General features: G+C 42.1%; 1 protein-coding gene across 2 annotated transcripts in view; it reads left to right on the top strand.

Annotated features, from left to right (window-relative positions):
- Window positions 1-22558, top strand: part of CDIN1 (CDAN1 interacting nuclease 1) — a 481568-nt gene that overhangs the window by 126553 nt on the left and 332457 nt on the right. For both annotated transcript variants that reach the window (XM_068253904.1, XM_068253905.1), the window contains exon 5: window positions 618-678. In XM_068253904.1, coding sequence (XP_068110005.1) covers window positions 618-678 — 61 coding nt within the window. The remainder of the gene's footprint in view (window positions 1-617; window positions 679-22558) is intronic.

A 22558-nucleotide genomic window follows, 5' to 3' on the forward strand; every position in this document is an offset into this window, starting at 1 on the left:
ACTTGCTGTATTTTGCTGCCTGAAATAGTTAATTGCTAGGCATGAAAGTGGCTGCTTCTGTTTTGTGGGTACCTTGTTGGCAATATAGTAACCATTACTGATAAGGAAATTACAGTCATAAACGTTTTTCTGGCAGAATACAACTCCTGAGCTCAGGGTAGAGAGCTAAAAAGGTCAATAGTTCATGTATTCTAATAAAGGCTGAGACAAGTAAAAAGTCTGTCACGGATTAGAGACAGTAAACATTCAACCTACTTTGTAATTGTTTAGATATAAAAGATAACCGTGGGATACTTAAAAAGTAAAAGTCATTTTTAGTTGTAGGAGGTTAAATATAATTGTTTATCTCATCAGGTTATTTTCACCTCGGGTTCACTTTAAAATTGGTAGTGATTATCTCAAGAAATATGCATCTAAAGTTGGCGAGTTTTGTTGCAGCTACACATACATTTGTCCAGTTTTGATTTTCTTTCTAGACTGTGACTGTGCAGGATGTTTAGATTTCCTTGGTGTCATTTGTTTTCTTTTCTTTTTTTTTTCCCTTTTTATTAGGAATAGGAGTCCAAAATTGCATTTTTGTTGTTTTTAATAGAAATTCTTGTTAAATTATGTTCCAGGTACTTAGATGACATTGCAGTAGACCCAACCGCACCTGTCCTGCTGAACCTAGCTAATGAGGTGAGGCGTCTTAATTGCATGACTGCTAGTAAGCAGTGACACCTGTGTGTATTGTCAGCAGTTATGTTTAGTACACTGTATGTGTCATATCTAGCAGTCAGCTATGCTTTACACATCAAGCCTAATTGCAAACGTGTGGAGATGGGCAGCGTAGAAAACACATTTTGGTAAACAGAAGTGTGTGAAAATAGGTTTCCATATGTGAGTGTTTTCAGTCGGAACTGAAATCATTACTGCAATTTACAGTTTCATAATGAAACTGTTTCAAGCATGCCAATGTTAAAAATAAAAACTCATTTACATGTCAAACAACAATTATGTCCAGGTACATTCATATACATGTGCAGCTGCTGCAAAAAGATACAGGAGTCTCCTTCCAGTAAGTAGAAGGTAATGTAAGGTAACAAAGTAAAAAAATGAAAGATCTACGTCATGGAAGAAAGAGGAGATGCTCACAGTGGCCATCAGTTGTAGCTGTAATGCTAGGTACACACAATACAATTTTCTAGCAGATTCACCTGCCAAATCGATTATTTCCAATATGTCCAATCTGAATTTCGATCAATTTTCTGATCGATTTTCTGATCCATTTTCCAATTGTTTTTCCGATCGATTTTCATTCACTTCTATGAAAATTGATTGAAAATCGATCGAAATTTGGGCAACCTTGTTAATCGTCATGATTTTCCTGTATAAATCCTTGGTTGTTACGATAAAAAATGTCAGTTAAATATATCAGGAGACACATACAGTGATATTTAAGAAGTGAAGTGAAGTTTTTTGGATATACAGAAAGTGTGCAATAATTGTTTAAATAAAATTAGGCAGGTGCATACATCTGGGCACTGTTGTCATTGTATTGATTCCAAAACCTTTAGAAATATTATTGGAACTCAAATTGGCTTGGTAAGCTCAGTGACCCCTGACCCACATACACAGATAAATCCAATTATGAGAAAGAGTATTTATGGGGGTCAGTTGTAAGTTTCCCTCCTCTTTTAATTTTCCCTGAAGAGTAGCAACATGGGGGTCTCAAAACATCTCTCAAATCACCTAAAGGCAAAGATTGTTCACCATCATGGTTTAGGGGAAGGATACACAAAGCTGTCTCAGAGATTTCTTCTTCTGTTTCCACAGTTAGGCACATATTGAGGAAATGGAGGACCACAGGCTCAGTTCAAGTTAAGGCTTGAAGTTGGCAGACCAAGAAAAATCTTGGTTAGATGGAAGCAACAAATGGTGAGAACAGTCAGTCAATCCACAGACCAGCACCAAAGACCTACAACATCTTCTTGCTGCAGATGGAGTCACTGTGTATTGTTCAACCATTTGGTGCACTTTACACAAGGCGATGCTATATGCGAGAGTGATGCAGCGGAAGCCTTTTCTCCGCCCACAGCACAAACAGAGCTGCTTGAGGTATGCTAAAGCACATTTGGACACGCCAGCTTCATTTTAGAATAAGGTGCTGAGGACTGATGAAACTAAAATTGAGTTATTTGGGTATAACAAGGGGTGTTATGCATGGAGGAAAAAGAACACAGCATTCCAAAAAAACACCTGCTACCTACAGTAAAATATGGTGGTGGTTCCATCATGCTGTGGGGCTGTGTGGCCAGTGCAGGGACTGGGAATCTTGTCAAAGTTGAGGGACGCATGGATTCCACTCAGTATCAGCAGATTGTGGAGACCAATGTCCAGGAATGGGTGACCAAGCTGAAGCTGCACCGGGGCGGGATCTTTCAACAAGACAACTACCCTATACACTGCTCAAAATCCACTAAGGCATTCATACAGAAGAATAAGTACAATGTTCTGGAGTGGCCATCTCAGTCCCCAGACCTAAATATAATTGAAAATCTCTGGTGTGAGTTAAAGAGAGCTGTCCATGCTCTGAAACCATCAAACCTGAGATGTTTTGTAAAGAGGAATGGTCCAAAATACCTTCAACCAGAATCCAGACTCTCATTGGAAGGAGGATCTACTAAATACTGATTTTATTTCTTTTTTGTGGTGCCCAAATGTATGCACCTGCCTAATTTTGTTTAAACCATTATTGCACACTTTCTGTAAATCCAATAAACTCCATTTCACTTGTCAAATATCACTGTGTGTCTCCTATATGATACAGTGATGTGAAAAACTATTTGCCCCCTTCCTGATTTCTTATTCTTTTTCATGTTTGTCACACTTAAATGTTTCTGCTCATCAAAAACCGTTAACTATTAGTCAAAGATAACATAATTAAACACAAAATGCAGTTTTAAATGATGGTTTTTATTATTTAGTGAAAACAAAACTCAAAACCTACATGGCCCTGTGTGAAAAAGAAATTGCCCCCTGAACGTAATAACTGGTTGGGCCACCCTTAGCAGCAACAGCTGCAATCAAGCGTTTGTGATAACTTGCAACAAGTCTCTTTCAGCGCTCTGGAGGAATTTTGGCCCACTCATCTTTGCAGAATTGTTGTAATTCAGCTTTATTTGAGGGTTTTCTAGCATGAACCGCCTTTTTAAGGTCCTGCCACAACATCTCAATAGGCTTCAGGTCAGGACTTTGACTAGGCCACTCCAAAGTCTTCATTTTGTTTTTCTTCAGCCATTCAGAGGTGGATTTGCTGGTGTGTTTTGGGTCATTGTCCTGCTGCAGCACCCAAGATCGCTTCAGCTTGAGTTGACGAACAGATGGCCGGACATTCTCCTTCAGGATTTTTTGGTAGACAGTAGAATTCATGGTTCCATCTATCACAGCAAGCCTTCCAGGTCCTGAAGCAGCAAAACAACCCCAGACCATCAGTCTGGTAAAGGTTATAAAGCCATTTCTAAAGCTTTGGGACTCCAGCGAACCACAGTGAGAGCCATTATTCACAAATGGCAAAAACATGGAACAGTGATGGACCTTCCCAGGAGTGGCCGGCCGACCAAAATTACCCCAAGAGCGCAGAGAAAACTCATCCGAGAGGCCACAAAAGACCCCAGGACAACATCTAAAGAACACCTTGCCTCAATTAAGGTCAGTGTTCACGACTCCACCATAAGAAAGAGACTGGGCAAAAACGGCCTGCATTGCAGATATCCAAGGCGCAAACCACTTTTAAGCAAAAAGAACATTAAGGCTCGTCTCAATTTTGCTAAAAAACATCTCAATAATTGCCAAGACTTTTGGGAAAATACCTTGTGGACCGACCAGACAAAAGTTGAACTTTTTGGAAGGTGCGTGTCCCGTTACATCTGGCGTAGAAGTAACATAGCATTTCAGCAAAAGAACATTGTGGAGATATATTGGGGTGCTGATGATGTTAGGAATACAGGAACATATTTCTTTCATTTCTCTGTCTACTAAGTCTGCTAACAGCTAGGCTGGCTCTTGAAGGTGTCACCTAGCTCCAGGAAACGGTTAATGGGAGCCTGTATGTACATGTAAATTCTGTATGCCTGTTACAAGCAATTCTGGCTTTGGGGAAAGCTGTGTGTACTATAGGACAATAGGAAGGGCTTTTGAGTCTGTATGGCAGTTCCTCTGAGAGTGGGTAACTGCTAATTGGGTTGTCTGCATAGGTTCTGAACTCTTTGACATGGAGGCACCCAATTGTCCCAAAAGACAATCGGACTAATTGAATCTGCCAACTTCATAGGCTATCAGGAAACTCGGTAATTTACATAGCACAGCCTGATGCAATGTTGAAAAGCCTCACTACAAGCTTGTGATGTATAGACTTTTTACCTGCGGGAATGTTGAGGAAGCGTTAATCAATTGTCACCTGTCGTGGGGGGAAGTCCTTTTTGATGATCTGAGAACTGAGACAGGAAAGGATATGACGCGCGTTATGTAGGAAATTGAATTATTCCTGGATATGGACATGTGAGTGGCCTCAGGCCATCCAGGGGACTATATAATCCCAGCTTGGGACTGTCACAAATCGTAGTTCTTGGAGGTAGCTCACACGGCTAGAACTAACCTGGTTCCTGACCAGAAGTGCGTACCCCCCGCAACAACGTCAGATCGATACGCTGGTACGTTTATTTCCTGTTTATTTTGGTAAGCAAAATCGCTTTTGTGTGTATCTTTGTAACTCTTAAAGGGAAGGTTCAGGGAGGGTGGGTAAAAAATAAAAATCAATTTCCACTTACCTCGGGCTTCCTCCAGCCCGTGGCAGGCAGGAGGTGCCCTCGCCGCCTCTCCGCAGGCTCCCGGTGGTCTCCGGTGGCTGACCCGGCCTGGCAGCCGGCCTGGCCAGGTCGGGTCAGCCACCGGAGACCACCGGGAGCCTGCGGAGCGGCGGCGAGGGCACCTCCTGCCTGCCACGGGCTGGAGGAAGCCCCAGGTAAGTGGAAATTGATTTTTATTTTTTACCCACCCTCCCTGAACCTTCCCTTTAATTTTGTAACTTTTTTACTTTGTCTTTTGTAATCTTTTGTATATATTCTGTTCTGCATTGTTCCATGTTTTTCTGGAATATTAAATTATTATTTAATAAGCTTGACTTCTGCCGTACTAAACTAACACTAAGACTGCAGTGTAGCTGTGTATAAGTCCGTGCCTAATTGTATGTTTGAGCAACACTACCATATGAAATTGTAATTGCATTGTGTGAATGGGGCACTTCTGCGCTCGACAGCCGAGTGGGAAGTCTAACAGTATAGTTCGGAACGACTGTTAGTGGTTTTGCTGCACGACAGTGTAACTTGCATTACAAATCATTGTCTGATTGTGCTGTGTTACTGTACAACTGTACTGTGTGTGTGGGTGAGTGGCGTTCTCGTATTCGGCCTAAGCGCAAAGCTGACCCAAATACAAAAACGCAGATTGCGTGTTTAGCCCTCGACAGCTGAGGGGACGTGTCTAGCAACGCTAGTGGTGGCAGTGGGAAGTGTTTGAGGGGTTCCAGCCTTGTTTGTAGCTTAAATAAGGCGGTTCCCCGCTTAATCTGATCAAACCCGCAGTCGGGAACCGTATACGCAGGCGTGCCGCGGGCCGGTTCCTGACAAACATCATACCAACAGTAAAATGTGGTGGTAGAGTGATGGTCTGGCTTTGTTTTGCTGCTTCAGGACCTGGAAGGCTTGCTGTGATAGATGGAACCATGAATTCTACTGTCCACCAAAAAATCCTGAAGGAGAATGTCCGGCCATCTGTTCGTCAACTCAAGCTGAAGCGATCTTGGGTGCTGCAGCAGGACACTGACCCAAAACACACCAGCAATTCCACCTCTGAATGGCTGAAGAAAAACAAAATGAAGACTTTGGAGTGGCCTAGTCAAAGCCCTGACCTGAATCCTATTGAGATGTTGTGGCATGACCTTAAAAAGGCGGTTCATGCTAGAAAACCCTCAAATAAAGCTGAGTTACAACAATTCTGCAAAGATGAGTGAGCCAAAATTCCTCCAGAGCACTGTAAAAGACTCGTTGCAAGTTATCGCAAACGCTTGATTGCAGTTATTGCTGCTAAGGGTGGCCCAACCAGTTATTAGGTTCAGGGGCAATTTCTTTTTCACACAGGGCCATGTAGGTTTGGAGTTTTTTTTTCTCACTAAATAATAAAAACCATCATTTAAAACTGCATTTTGTGTTCAATTATGTTATCTTTGACTAATAGTTAACGGTTTTTGATGAGCAGAAACATTTAAGTGTGACAAACATGCAAAAGGATAAGAAATCAGGAAGGGGGCAAATAGTTTTTCACATCACTGTATATTTAACTGACATTTTTTATCGTAACAACAAACGATTTATACAGGAAAATCGGGATGATTAACAAGGTTGCCCAAGCTTTTGCATCCTACTGTACACTTTTCAAATACACAATAAGCCACAGTGGCGATAATCCTCTTTGTTTAACTGTGGTTATTAAAGGTGATATCCGAGCTGGAAGAAAAAATGACACCTTCTTACCTGGGAGCTTCCTCCAGCCCCTAGCAGCCGCTAAGTCCCTCGCTGCAGCTCCACTCTCAGCCGCTGGCTGACCCAAAAGTGCAGAGGCAGACCTCGCCAGGTTATCCTCTACTGCCTAGGTTCTCAACGTGTGGTACGCGTACCCGAGGGGGTACTTCTGATGGTTCCAGGGGGTACTCAGGTGTGATATAATTAACCAAGAACAACAAATTTAGAGTTTAAGAAAATTATAAATCTCATTTAAACAACACCAGATGTGTATTTTAGCTAATTAAAAGCAATAATAAATGCTTGGAAATGGTTTAGGAACCAAGTATCATGTACTAGGATTACATATATATTTGTCAAGGGGTACCTGTGATAATGTTAACTATGCTAGGGGGTACTTGGTGAGTACAGGGTTTTAATAGCGGTACATACCAATAAAATGTTGAGAAACACTGCTTACTGCACCTGCACAAGCACCGCTGTCAATCACTCGCACGTGGTGTGGAGTGTACTGCGCAGGCTCGGAGTCGGTGGTTTCATAAGCTGTGGAGTTGGAGTCCGGTGATTTTTGTACCGACTCCACAGCCCTGCTCAAAAGTGCATTTACCAAATTTGTCTGCTGCTTGACCAACTCTCCTTTCTCATTCTTATTGGGTCTCCATACTCAGATGTTTCCTATTGGTGCTATTATTAATATTGAATAGAATTGTTTTGTCTCTTTAGTCTACTGACCGTCTTCTGTCTTGCACAATTGATCCAACCTTCTTTCCCTTTTGGAGATAACATATTTATAACTCTTAGATGGAGACATGGTGCCCTTTAGGTTTCTATTTTTATTCTTATTTTCTATTATTTCTTACATTTTAAATAAACCACACAGGTTTTGATTTCAGGTTTTATTTAGTAACTTCTCTAAGATATAAAGCTTTTTGCAGGCCGATCCGCATAAAAATTCCAACTTGCTGGAAGGTTCTAGAAGTTGAGATTATTGCAGTTATAAATATAAATGACGCTTCTGAGTTTTATTGTATAAAGCCCACATAAAAGGTGTTGGGGGAGGATAAAAACAATATGAAATTGGTGTGTGGCAAATAAAATATTTATTTGCAGTAATAGCCTGGATGCAATATTTGGCAAACCTGCATTCACAGTAAATTATATAAAAATATATAAATAAAAGTTTTTGTTGTCTTTTTCCATAAATATTCTTTTATGTGCAAGAAGGTTGTGCAATAGGTTACTAGTATTTTATTGATTTTTTTTTTTATTTATTGAAAAAAAAGTTGTTTATTTAACCATTCACTTGAATGTATATTGAGTTTTAAGAGCTGTGTAATGTTAATAATGCAGTGGATCAGTTCACATCAGGAATATTAGGTTATAGTAAATATTTATAGGACCTTTCTTTTCCTTTTCAGACACAGACTAGCATAAAAAGCAACTTTTATTGTGGTGGTGAGAGTAGAGTAAGAGTGGCAAGAGTGGTGTGTAAGAGTGGTGTGCTAACCTTTCCTGGACTTACTGCCTAGCATAGGTGATCTGCTAAAAGCAATATGAAGTCAAGATACACTATGTTCACTTCAAACTTTGATTTAGCTTCCTTGCAGTTCCTCTCTCGTAAAGGACACCTGACCCGAGGCAAAGTTACCTACGGCAAGCACAGATATGTTTATGCTGGAACCACATTCATCTGTGCATAGTCTGTTCCTCTCCTCGTCACCCAAAAGTCCCTATCCCTCTCACACAGTCCTTTCAATCACTCCTTGAAAAACTCGACTTTTGGCAACATTCACATTTACAGGCAGGAAGAGGCAGGCTTGTTATTGTTCCCTCCTATCACTCTTCCATTCCCCCCTCTTCCCTGCCGAAGTCGCTCCCCTTAGGAGATGTAAAAGAGGTTGCTAGGGAGGAACATCATGGCAAGACTGTCTGTTCCTGTTTGAAAGTTTGACTTTAACCAAAAGTCAGACTTTTCATGGAGTGATTACGATAGCCAGGGAGAACAAGGAGAGGAAGGGTCAGCACAGAAAGGTATGTGGATCCAGCATGAACATACCTCTGCGCTTAGCTTGGGTAGCTTTGCATCGGGTATCCTTAAAAAATCTTATTTATAAAATAACACAAAAGTGGCTAAGTGGTAAGTTTACCTCCTTTGCACACTTTTATTGCCATAAGGCAATATTGTCTATACTGTGCCTAACATCTATAATAATAATTTTTCAAGCCAGCCACTTTGTCTTTATGGTATTCGGTCCCGCCCACACACCCCTATGACCCTGCCCTGCCCTGATTTGCCATGGCACTGTCTGTCTGCCACACTGCCCTGCCTCCATGTGATTGGTCATGCTGTTGATCGGACAGCAGAAAAAGCAGAATGGCGCACTTGGGCACTTGGCAAGATGGCATGCATGTGACGGGATGGCACGCATAATGTCTACAGAGATGCAGCCTGCATTCCTTCCCTATGTAGCGCACGTAACACTGGCTTGTGGCCTTTTGTGGTAGTTGTGGATGAGGGACTTAATTTTTTTTCAGATGCTACAGCTGGCCTTTCTTGGCAAAAAGCTTCCAGTTCCTGTTAATTCCTTTGCTATAAACTTTACGTTAGAGATCTCCCAAAAATGGCTCAATGATATCAAGGCCGGGAGACTGTGTTGGCCCTCCAGAACCTTTACGTTTTTCTGTTGTAGCCAATAGGCATGATCAATGAGATGTAAATAATTTCTCCCAAAATTTAATGTAAATTATATGCAGCTTGATCTTTGATTGGTCCATTGTCAAGCTTCATATTATTTACATGAAATTTGAATGTTAGGAGAGATTCTATGCATTCCATTGATCATCCCTAGTAACCAGTGATGAGTCAATTAGGCCTTGTCTTTCAGTATACTCTAACGAGCTGTGTTCATCTTGCCATCAACAAATTTTCTGAGCCTCTGTAGCTTACAGACCTAAAACTTTGGAGATCCACCTCCATGCTTTACAGTAGGGATGGCATACTTTTTATCATAGACATTTTTGACTCCTCTCCAAACATAGCACCTTTGGTTGTGGCCATAAAGTTCAATTTTGATATCACTCCAAATTACTTTTTTTTTTACGGAAGTTTTGATGCTTTTCGCTGTAATGTTTTGCAAATTTTGAGCATGCAACTTTGTGATGTTGGCACTGTAATGACTTTCTTCTTGCAACTCAATTATGCAGCCTATTTCTCTTCAAATGCTTCCTTATTTTACATCTTGATAAAGCACTATTTTGTATGGAGAAGCCTGTATGTCAGCTGAAGTTATTTTTGGCTTTTCGCATACCGAACATTATGTTTTTTTTGTCTTTTCAAATACGTTGTTTGCACACAGATATTAAAACAACCAACTAATTTAAATACTGTCCACAAACTCAACATTATGCACTGGACATTCTGTAAAACAGTGACGTTTAAACAACATTGTACACACATGGCTTACTGCATGATATCTGCCCAACAGTCGTCTGAGTTGATCCGCAAGATGGATCAGGCAACATGCCCCATTTTGGTCGCTTATTGTTTGGCTAAATTTTTTGACAAAATTGACAAATCGACATCCAATTAGGTGAAACCTGTAATTTGTTGAATGTTTCAAATGACTTTTATTGAGCGTATGTACATAGCTTTACAGGTAGCTCTAGACATACAAACCACACAATCCAGTCAGTAGACATAGCTTTACAGGTAGCTCTAGACACACAAAGCCCACAACCCAGTCAGTAGACTGACCTCATAGCTTTTCAGGTAGCTCTAGACATACAAACCACACAACCCAGTCAGTGGATTCACCTAACCTTCATCACTGCACTTGGACCAAGTTTAGGCTAGAAAAGACTTCCCTCAATCTGCTTATGAAGATTATCAGTGTATCATGCTATAACTAAGCTTTGCATGTATGTTTTAATGCTGTAAGCTGCATTCTGCGTCCACCATGCATTGAACCTTAATACACTGTGAAGCTTTGTCTTAAGATGTTTCAGGCCCCTTGGGAGTGATACCTTTTTCACCAAACCTATTGAAATCAATATGTTATAACGAAGTATTAGAAAAGGGGGTAAATCTGTACCTCATCTTCCATCCTCCTTGCATGGAAGTTTGTACTGTGTAGTCTTGGAGAAGAACGGACCTGGAGACTCCAAGGACCAAAAAATCACAAAAGAGAAAAACACATGAGTCAAAAATGCAATATGTCACAGTATGCAGTTCAAGTAAAGTAGACTACTCATACTTTTCTGGTTGCAAGAGCAGTGCAACCACCAATTAGGCAAGCAGAGGAAATCCCACCGCTATGGTTCCTCACTGGTCATGCTTCTGGTGTTTAGGAAGCCACCAGAGGGGACTAGGCTGGAACAACAACCTCCCAATAGAGATGTGAATAGTAAACTGAAGGTGGAGGTGCCCAAAAGTATAAAATAACTAAAAAGGAGAGGCAGTAATTAACTTACCTCTCCAGCAGAACAATAGCCAATACAGTTTTTGTCCTAGAGGTGACAATGACACTTCCCATTGTTCCCCTGATCTCTCTGTAGAGATGTTGCATTATAAATTTTCCTTAGAAATTAACATATTTGTGGCATAATTTAAAGACACATTAAATACCTGTGTCATGCAGAAGATAAACAAATGCAGAGCTTGGATTATACAGTACAGTTTATGTTCAGGTTTAATTCAGCTTCTAAGGTCTCTCTTCCACCATTAACTGTTCATCTTCCTGCGCACATCCCCCTCTCCCTGCTATGGGTCTTGTTGTGTCTTCCTTGTGAGCGCTGCTTAATGCATTAGGGAAATGTTGCAATAACCAGTAGCACATTATTACTTCCAAACAATCAAGCTGCCATTTTTATATGATACTTAATATTTAAATGACACCTTGCTGCATCTGCTGACGATTGATGTAACGGCGCTACTTTATGAGTCAATATATATTTAATCAGTGAAAACTGTAAAATCTGATGAGAGATGTATAACATAGTGGCAGGGTATGGTTGCAGAAGGCCAGTTAAATCTGTAGCTATGTCCTCAGATGCTGTTTTGCATGCAGCTCGGCACAGTCCCATATTTCTTACCTGAACTCCTGTATATATTTCTCTGATTACATCTTTGTACACATACAGTGCTGTGCTCCAGCTTAAGACTTTGCCTTAATGTTTACACCCCAGCAAAGGAAGGAAATGGGAGTCTTATCGGGAATCAAAACAGAATAAACAATGTGAAATGCTGGAAAAAGCTGCTTTATACTGGATCCATTTTAAGTCATTTTAGTACAAGAAAAATGTATTTCTGTAAATGTAATTTTTAGTACCAACTTTTTTTTAATTTCTGTAGATATAGAGTGCTTTAAAGAGTGTCTGTAACAGTTGAATCTTAAAGTAAACCAGACCTGTCAGTAGGAGGTCCCGCGCATGCGCAGAAGACCACAACTGACGTGACTGAGCCAGTTACAGGGGCTGATTGCGGGTGAACGGCAGACCTCGGGAGGACGGCGAGGGACTCACACGTACTTATGGGGCTGGAGGAAGCCCCAGGTAAGTATCAAATCTTATTATAGTGACCGCTCTGGTACACTTTAAAGCGTAACCAAATTATAAATCATGCCTTGCACAAGTATAACTGTAAAGACCTGTACCACTACACAATTTTTTGCAGATGAATTTTCCAAGGACTGACAATTTTTTAAAGATGGTAAGTGATCATTTCTGCGACCTCGCAACATGGGTACAGGCACGCTATTACGCTAATGAATCTTAGCCACTCACGGCGATAACTGTCACAGTGGATCAGATCTTTAATATCCCCGACGACTCACGCACAAAATACCACAATCGCTTGAAATCTCGTTTGCTCACGTGTGCCTACACATTTACCAGGAAGTCAGGGAAATGGATCGGAGAGCGCTCATCGCGCTACCATCTTTCCACATCACAAGGTGAGTATTCAGCTTATATTAAGCATAACCATTCATTTATCCACAGTTATTGCTGGCCTTTCTCCCATTTTGCCCCCTCCCCTCCCGGGCATACCAGCACATACTGCCAAGGCAGGCTCGTGTTGGGACAACTACTACACAGGCTCCCAAAATTGTAAATGCAAACAAAATTGCATAACAATTTTTGGTTCCTCTTTAACCAGTTGTGCCTATCTGGTAGAATATATTTGTCCAGAAAACGCCGCTCAGAGGCAATCTGGACAAATGCATTCGTCCAGCGGTGTTGCGGCTGGTGCACGCTTGTTTCTGCTATTACAGGGGATGGATTGCATAAGGGGAATGAGTGTTGCCCTGAGGCAAACGATCCCCTGTGAATGAATCAACATGCCTCCAATCACAAGGCATCTTGATTCATGAAAACCGCACGTCATGAACTGTAAAAAAAAATAAAAATCAAGTACTTGCTGGTGACTTCCAGAACAGTGCTTAACCATTTCCCCTCTGCCGGGACGAGTAACTACGCCTCTGCAAAATGCCACAACTCTGTGCAGGGGCGTAGGTGCTTTAAGAGGAAAAGCCCTTCGAGGGGAAGTGGTTAACGCCACCTAGCGGCCACAAAGTAATGTCAAAGTAGAAAAAAAAAATACACATTTACTACAGCTTGATTAATCCCCCACCCTCCCCGTAGCTAAAAAAATAAATAAATAAAATCCGTTTTAAAAAAAGAAAAAAAAAAGACAGTTTTAAAAAAAATACATTAATAGTTACCTTCACAACAAAACTTTTTTTAATATGTATGTTGTGAGGGTACGTTACTGTTATATTTTTGCCTATATGGGCTTGCAATTAGTGATGGATGCAAAACTGAAAAAATGCACCTTTATTTTCAAATAAAATATTGGCACCATACATTGTACTAGGAAAATATTTAAACGTTGCAATAACCGTGACAAATGGACAAAAAAAATGTTGTGGGTTTTATGCATGGTAGAACGTTTTATTTTAAAACTATAATGGCCGAAAACTGAGAAATATTTTTTTTTTCATTTTTTTTCTTATTTTTCCCGTTAAAATGCATTAAGAATAAAATAACTCTTAGCAAAATGTACCACCTAAAGAAAGCCTAATTGGTGGCGAAAAAAACAAGATATAGATTGTATCGTTGTGATAAGTAGTAATAACGTTATTGGCGAATGAATGGCAGGGGAAAATTGCTTCTGTCCTAGAGGTGAAAACACCTGCAGGCTGAAGTAGTTAAAGGCAACTGAGCAGCTTGGGGGGAGGGGTGGGTCTGTGGCTTTCTGCTGCATTTTGAAGGTCCTGGTGACGATGCACTGCTGCCACCAATCTGCCACAACTGTTGTTCTCTATTACTCTGGCACCCTGGCAAAAGCATTGCCAAAGCTCCCTAAGTGGACCAATGAGAATCCTCATCAGGGACCTACTTATCACATGGAATAGGCTTTGGCCCATAGCTTCTTATTGTTGCGGGCAAATACCATTTTCAGAATATAGCATGTAAACAAATGGGTGGAGGTAACACATATAAGTGAGCTGCTACAATACACAAACTTGTCACTGCTTATAGGTTGGCAATTAGTGTCTTAAGTTACATAGACACGTTAGATTAAAGGCTGCTTCGGGTCTGAATTTTGTGTGTACAGGAGCCCCCTGATGTCACCTGAAGATTCGTTATGCCATACTAAAGGGGCATTTTAAGTAATGCTTTACACAGTCATCTCAGAATTTGTCACCTTTTTAATTTCAGAATGAGCCCTTAAAAGTATTTGTCCGTATATTCCAACTGAAGACTTCTATTATGCTAGGTACACACAATACAATTTTCTGGCAGATTTACTGTCAGATTGATTATTTCCAAAAGGTCTGATCTGATTTCCGATCGATTTTCCGTTAAATTGTATGGAAAATCGATCGGAAATCAGATTGGACCTGTTGGATATAATCGATCTGACAGTTAATCTGTCAGCAAATTGTATTGTGTGTACCTAGCATTAAATTATTCTCCTAACAAAGTGCTATATGCCTTTTGTGACTGACAGCAGCAATGCTCTATGGCTTAAATGGAGACATTATGTACAGTGGCAGAGGCCCTTGACTGGTTTGGCCCTGGAACTTTATCAGATATTTTTATCTTGCTGATATAGTTTCCTGTAGGATTAAGCTGGTGCCAGGAGTGTCTGCATGCTCTCCTCCTTTATATACAGTCATAAACATGCTTAGGCCATGCCACACTATTTGTTTACATATCCTTTATCTGAAAAAAAGATGTCTTGGCAGTCAGATTGGCTCACTCAACTTATCCTCTGTTATGTTTGCCACTAGATTTAAAGATATTCTGGGAGTTTCAGTGCCACTAAATTGTAAATTGATGGCAAAATGATTGCAGCATGTTACAAGAAAATGTTTGCATTCACTTCCAACAATAAAAGTTATCCAAAATATAAGGCCAAAACCTTCAGTTGCTATTGCAGACAAAAGGGAAGGTGCCAAAGTCCCTTTCATAAGTCTCCTGACCCCAAGATCATGAAGCCGTTTTGGTATATCTCAGACATGCAGTTCATGCTAGACAGCCCAATAATTTATGGGCCTTGAAGGCTTTATACCAAGAAGAATGAACAGCTCTTATGCTGGATACACACGGTGCGTTCGTGCACTCGATTTTCCCGTCGATTCCCGTCGATTCGTTTATTTCCAACATGTCCGATTTGGATTTCGATGGATCGTTAGGTCGATTCGCATGCAAAGTATGCCGAATCGACCTAACGATCCATCGAAATCCAAATCGGACATGTTGGAAATAAACGAATCGACGGGAATCGACGGGAAAATCGAGTGCACGAACGCACCGTGTGTATCCAGCATAAAGCTACGTGTACACATGCGATAATCATCAGCCACAACAGCTGATAATGACATATTTAGCAGACATTGGTATGTGTGTATGGCCACCGCCAATCAAAATTGCTCTGGCATTGTTAAGGATCCATCTTGTCGGATCCTTAATGACCCCAATGCCCGAGCATGACCGGTCCCAGTGCTTTTTTTAAACCCCACTGACCAATTGAAGCCCCTCTGTTGTCTGCCGATCATTGTCCCTCCACCCCCCCCCCCTCCATATTAACGGAACACAACGCTAGCCTCAAGGCTAGGGATGTGTCTGCACAGCATCATACCCGGAATTGTCGCCCGAAGGATCGTTTCCCCGATCCTATATTTGTGACAATTCTTGCATGTGCGTACTTAGCTTAAAATCAAGGCCCTCATCCGCAATCAGCAAGGGCACACTGCCCAGTATGAAGGGTACACAATTTTTTGAACAGGACCATTTCATTATTTTCATATTTACTAGGTTTTGTTTAATGGTTGTGCTATTCTGTAATGCCTTGTCTGATCAATCATCTTTTCTTAAAAGTATGGTACAAATCTTATCAAAACTTAAGAGCACAACTGCGCCGTTAGCACAACCGTATGCTCCAAGTCAAGCAAAAACAGCGCTGGAAATTTTGGGACAGCTTGCAACTACATGGGACAAGTTCAGAAAGGTTTATCTAAACACAATATGATGATTAAAACATAGTTGCTCGGGTGATTGAGCCCTGTGTGACATTCTTTGTGTGTCTATAGGCTGTAAGCCTCGCACATATGCTAGATCAGGGTGTGCAAAGTTTTTGACTTGTGGGCCACAAAGCAGACTTAAATTAGACTGAGGTCCCAGACCAGGGTAGGTAACCAACAACCCCCCCATCCCGTAAGCCAAATGTGCCACTAGTTTTAGTTAAACCCCCCGTTCAGATAGCCAATGATTCCCCCCCCCCCCCCCGGTATAGGTAAACAGGTGTCGTTCCCCCCCCCCCCCCCCCCCCCAGTATTAGGCAGCTCCCTCACCAGTTTAGGTAGCCAGGTGTGCCCCAGTATTAGCAGCCTTCTCCCCAGTGTAAGTTGACCAGTGTGCCCCTGTTATATTTTATCAGTATAAACTGTGTATTTTTATGTGTGCCTTCATGGAAAAGCTTGTCCGGACACTTCTGTTGCTGTGAGAGATTTGCAGTGAGTCTATTTGATCAGCCTGGGCCTTAAGCAAAGCCTGTGCTTCATAAATGACTTTTTACAGCCACACAACAGTCCTCAGGCACTGACCCCAGCCCCCGCGAACGGCCATTGAGGAGATGACCACACAAGCTGAGAGAAGCCTTGTTTATCCAGTTTATCAACACAATGGTTGCTGTGCCTGGCACTTACACATCCAACTGATACCTGAATGACCTACCAGGGAGGAGGGGTCTCTATACCTGGTATCCAGATAAAAAGACTTGTTTTGGGATCTCTTTCTCGCTCTCTTGCCACGCTGATATAGACTTAGGGCCTGTTCAGGGTATGCGCGTTCCTAGCCGTTTTCAGGGAACGCGTACGGGTACCAAAAACGCACAGAAACGGCTCCTAATGCTTTTGAATGGGCTAGTTCACATGTATGCGTATAAGACGCATACGTTTCTTATCCGCATTGCTGCATGCAGTTCTATGCGTCACGCATAGAAACGGACGCAATGAAAGTCTATGGACGCGTATCAAAAATGCGTACTATTGCGTTTTTAGCGTACGTTTCCCTCTGCGGTTCCCATAATTCTTTTGTCTCCCCTGGGTCACGTGTGTGTGCAAAACGCAATAGAAAACGCATTAGAACGCAAGAAAAACGCATGCGTTTTTCAACTTGCGTTTCTTTGATTTTATACGCGTTCTTCATACGCTGACAGTCTGAACAGGCCCTTAAGATGATAATGGATTCAGGGAACAGCTAGCGAATGCAGTGTGTATGGGTTGAAAGGTTAGCCTAAGAATGCTCCTAGTAGTACTGTACACTGAGCCTGCAATTCTGTAATCATATATTTTATATGCTGTAACTTGTACTTATGTAAATAAACCCCTTTTATTTAACCCTTTGAAAGGACCTCAAGTGTCTAGTCAATAACCTCCCTGGCGTTCAATTTTCCCAGGATTTCTGTGCAAAAAGTGATAAAATTTATATTTAAAACTTTTTTTTTCCTTTAACTTTAAGGGTCTAGTATACAGTGCAGGAGAGTATTGATGTGTATGCACGTTTATACTGTTCACAGCATGTTTTTATGGACGGATATATCTGTCCATATAGAAATAAGTAACATAAGCTAGAGTACATTCTACAGTCGCCAGTATTAGCAGTATTAGTTGACCCAGAAATACAAATAATTGGCAGCACATCTCCACAAAATACACATAATTATGCAGCAGTTTCTACAAAATGCATATAATCTGGCAGTGTTTCCCAACTAATACACATAACGTGGCAGCATTTCCAACAAAATACACAATGTGGCAGTTTCCCTCACATACTGCAGCTGCATTTCTCCACAAAACACACATACTGCGGGAGTGCTTTCCACAAAATACACGTGCGGCAGCGTTTCCCACAAAATACACCTTATGCGGCAGTGTTTCCCACAAAATACACCTTATGCGGCAGTGTTTCCCACAAAATACATATTATGTGGCAGCATTTCCAATGTTTGTAAAGCCACATTTGCCCCTTAAAAACACATTAGACAGCATTTACCCCATAAAAAAATTTAGGCAGCGTTTCCCTTTAACCACTTTGGGACCAAGGATGTTACAGTTACGTCCTCTGTGGGGCTGTATACTGCTGACAGGGCGTAACTGTAACATCCTTTTAGTCCCATCGCGATCACACCCACCCGAATGGGAAGATTCAGCTGCTGATATCTGCCCTCACTGATCAGGAGCCATGGTATTCGGCTCCTAATCACTACAATCACCGCCGATCTTAGTGAGCACTGAAGCAGCGACAGCAGAAGAAAAGAAGAGGACCGGACTCTCCTCTCCTGACTTTCCTGGTGCGATCGTCGCTCCCCCTCTACTCTGCCCGGCATCCAGCCTCGCACTACCTCTAATGTCGGGTCCCGGCCTGATGAGGCAGTGCGAGGCTGGATGGCGGGGAGAGAGGAGGTGAGGAGAACTGCTCCTCACTGCACCTGGGAAAGTAAGTAATGCCTGCTTGCTTTTTTTCTTTCCCATCCAGTTAGTACCCACAAATCTCTGGTGTCACGGTGGCACCTGAAAATAAAAATAAAGTACTCACCTAGCAGGTGAGTTATCTCTCCAGCGTCACTCCCAGATCTTCATTAGAGCAGCTCAGGCTGAAAATCTCTCACGCTGATTGGCAGAACAGGGCTAGATGAAATGTGGAAATGGGCCGGGTGGTTTCCCTACCCCTGTGCTAGACTATACTCAACTGAGGCGCCCATCTTGGAAAAGAATTAAGCACGCGTGCAGCTGCCCCAATACCTCAGTTTATACATGCAGTATTTTTAAACACTTGTGACTAATGAGGGTATTGTACTGGTCCTTACCCCACCCCACGCAACCAGAAGCTGCTTCATTGTGCACTGCAGGTCATTCCTCATGCTGCCTGTATAGCAACTGTATGCATTTCTTGACTATGGCTTAGTTCCCAAAAATCAGCTACAAACTACAGACTTGTGGCCCTTACTCCAACTGTCATGAAGATCCTTGAAAAACTGGTCTTTACTCATCTGAAAGACTCTACTAATGCTCTCCTAGAACCACTTCAACTTGCATACAGAGCAAACAGGTCCATAGAGGATGCCATCAACATCAGTCTGGCGTTCATCATGAAACATCTGGACAAACCCAACACCTACGCTAGGTTCCTCTTCTTAGTCTTAAGATCTGCTTTTAATACAATCTGCCTGAACATCTTGTATGATAACATAGTGCAAATAGGGGTTTACCATTCTCTATGCGCTTGGATCAAGGACTTACTCACAAATATGATGCAACGAGTCAAACCCGGCAGCTGCCTCTCCCGAGTGAAGACCACAAATACTGGCACCCCCCAAGGGTGCGTACTGTCTCCGATCCTGTTTTCCCTGTATGCAAACAGCTGAACCTCAACTGCTGACTGCGCTGTCATTAATTTCACGTTTGGCACCACCATCCTTGGTCTCATCGGTGGAGATGACGAACGTTCCTACTACAGTGAGATTGAGCGAATCTTTTTTGGTATAATGACAACATGCTCGTCCTGAACACCGCAAAGACTGTCAAGTTGGTTGTAGACTGCAGAAAGTGCCCTCCCCCACTCAATCTGGTCTTCATCAAAGGCACCCAAGTCACCAGAGTATCAAGTGTCCTGTTCTTGGGTGCTACCATTACCAACCACTTGAGATGGACTGTAAAAATACCACTGAATGCCAAAAGAAGGCTCAGCAGCTGTTGTTCTTCCTAAGACAACTAAGGAAGTTCGGTATGCTGCAGGAGCTAATGACAAGCTTCTACATTGCTACCATTGAGTCTATCCTTTTCTCCTCTATCATTGTTTGGTATGGAGGCGCCACCACAAGCTACAAGTACAGTCTACAAAGGGTAATCAATGCTTCGTAAAGGATTATCGATGCACACCTACCACCACTGGACCTCCTCCATGCATCCAAGCTTAGAACCAGGGCAAACAGGATCGCTCATGATCCCCACCACCCCGGCAGCCACTTCTTCAACCGCATGCCCTCAGGCTGCCGCTACAGAGCTATTCCCACAAAAACCTCCAGGCACAGGAACTCCTTTTTCCCCCAAGCAGTGCTCCTTCTGAACTCGAGCCCCGCACATAACAAAACCCCATAGCATGACTGTCGCCTAGGCCTCAATAGCTTGTATTTACTTATTATATGTCTGTTCATTGTATGGGAATATGCACTACTATGATCAATGTCTTTTTTTGTTTCTTCTCTTTGCACTATGCTCAGTGCCGACATGTACCACAAACAGTGTGGCAACCACTTGGCAAAATAAATATGACTGATTCTGAGTGACCTGTCTGTACAGCACTCGAGCCCCAGACTGTCGCTCTAGATAGTGATTTCTGTACCCTATGGATGACAGTCATTGTGATTTGTTCACACTTTTAGTTTTAACGATTGCATTATTCAGTTAGCTTGTAAATATTCCATCATCTCTTCTTTCAATTAATTTCTGTACCTTTAACGAAGTGGCATGTTAAAGACATGCCAGAAAAGAAACACTAATCTAAGATTTTTTTTCACTTTCAGACACATTTTCTTTGGTTACTGATAATTTAAAGCGGATCCGAGATGAAAAACTAACTATAACAAGTAACTTAAAATCTATATAAGGCAATAGCGCGCTTGCTATGGACACAGTTCCATATAATTAACACAAAGTCTATGATTTAACTTTGAGTTAATTACATGGAACTGTGTCCATAGCAAGAGTGCTATTGCCTTATATAGATTTTAGATTACTGGAGATTTTAAAGGAGTGCACCACCATGTATATATAGATACTCTCAATTTGGTCAGCGCAGTGTTTTAGGAGTAGAAATAACAAGTAACTTGTCTATATATCTTATCTAAAGTTTAGTTAGTTTAAACTGCAAATCTAGCTGCAAACAGCTTCAACAGTATATCATTATTTAATTCTGCGATACAACGAGAGCGGCCATGTTCTGTTTGTCAAAATACATACAGGCAAGCTGCTATACATCTCCAACCCTCAGCCTGTGAAAACTTCACTCCCCTCTCCTCCTCCCTTCTCCTCTCTGCCTCTGAAATCTCTGGCTAGTAACACCTCCTCCTCCTCCTGCCCAGACTGAGCTCCCATAAGCCTTTGCTACATCTTTCTCAAAGTGTAAAGGCACTGGAGAACCTGTGGGCGAGTCTTGTTTAGTTTATAGGGGATTAGAGTATTAAAGAAAAATATTTGGCTTGAGGAATGCCCTATAAACTATATGAAAGGAACGCAATTATGCAATGACTAAAAGTTTATCTTGGATCCACTTTAAACAAATACACTAATGTTTGAAAAATGATAAACCTGTACGATAGTGTGTGTATCTGACATTTTTGACATAAGAATGTATTTGGGGATGTCTGTCTCATCACTGGTCAGATCAACCCCTACTCACATTCATAGCCGGCCTTTGACCTGAGCGACTGGAGCGGTCGCTCAGGGCGCCGGCTTCCAAGGGGGCGCCTATAGCTGGTTGCTTATACTGAGGGCACCTACACCTGATTTCCTATACTGGGGGCACCTATAGCTGGCTACCTTTACTGAGGGCACCAACTCCTGGCTACCTATACTGGAGGCACCTACACCTGGCTACATATACTGGAGGGACCTACACCTAGCTATCTATAGGGGCACTATGGAGACCTTCAACGAACTTCCTATACTGGGGGCACCTATGCTTGTCAACCTATGTTGAGGGCACCTACACATGAGATCCTGTACTGGGGCCACCTATACCTGGCTACCTACCTATACTGAGTCTGAGGGCATTTTTTGTGTGTGTGTGGGGGGGCGCACTGCAGCTATAATGCGTGGTGCAAATTGTCGGTGCTGTGCTATCATTCTAAATGGGGGGGGGGGGGGGGGGAGACTAACTGTCCTACTGATTGTTTTTATTACTATTTCTGAAAAGTTCTAGTCTTCATTTTTAAGTTTATTCAGGATAATGGACTCTTTCCATCCATTCGTGGTAGTATTTTTCTGTTATACATATGCGATGTGTCATGGAGATCTGAGCATCTGGCGTGATATGTCACAACGTCAAAAAGGTTGGGAACCACTGTCTTAGGAGATATCTCAGGAGAAAAAGTGAATTGCAAATGGGCCTGTGTGTGTGTGCGCGCACGCGGGAAGAGGATGAAGGGGGGGGGGGGGGCACAAAAATCAGGTTTCGCTCAGGGCGCTGTGAAACCCAAGGCCGACCCTGCTCACATTGTTTGGGCAATCAATTTTTTTCCTACAGCACCACTGTCTCAGGACTTATGACTGATGGCTTTTAAAGGGAACCTGAAATGAGAGGGATATGGAGGCTGCCATATTTAATGGTATTTCCTTTTAAACAATACCAGTTGGCTGGAAGTCCTGCTACTCTTCTGCCCCAAATACTTTTAGCCATAGACCCTGAACAGGCGTGCAGATCAGATGTTTTGGACA

This window comes from Hyperolius riggenbachi, chromosome 9 (genome assembly GCF_040937935.1).
Source record: "Hyperolius riggenbachi isolate aHypRig1 chromosome 9, aHypRig1.pri, whole genome shotgun sequence".
In the NCBI taxonomy this organism is placed as follows: Eukaryota; Metazoa; Chordata; class Amphibia; order Anura; family Hyperoliidae; genus Hyperolius; species Hyperolius riggenbachi.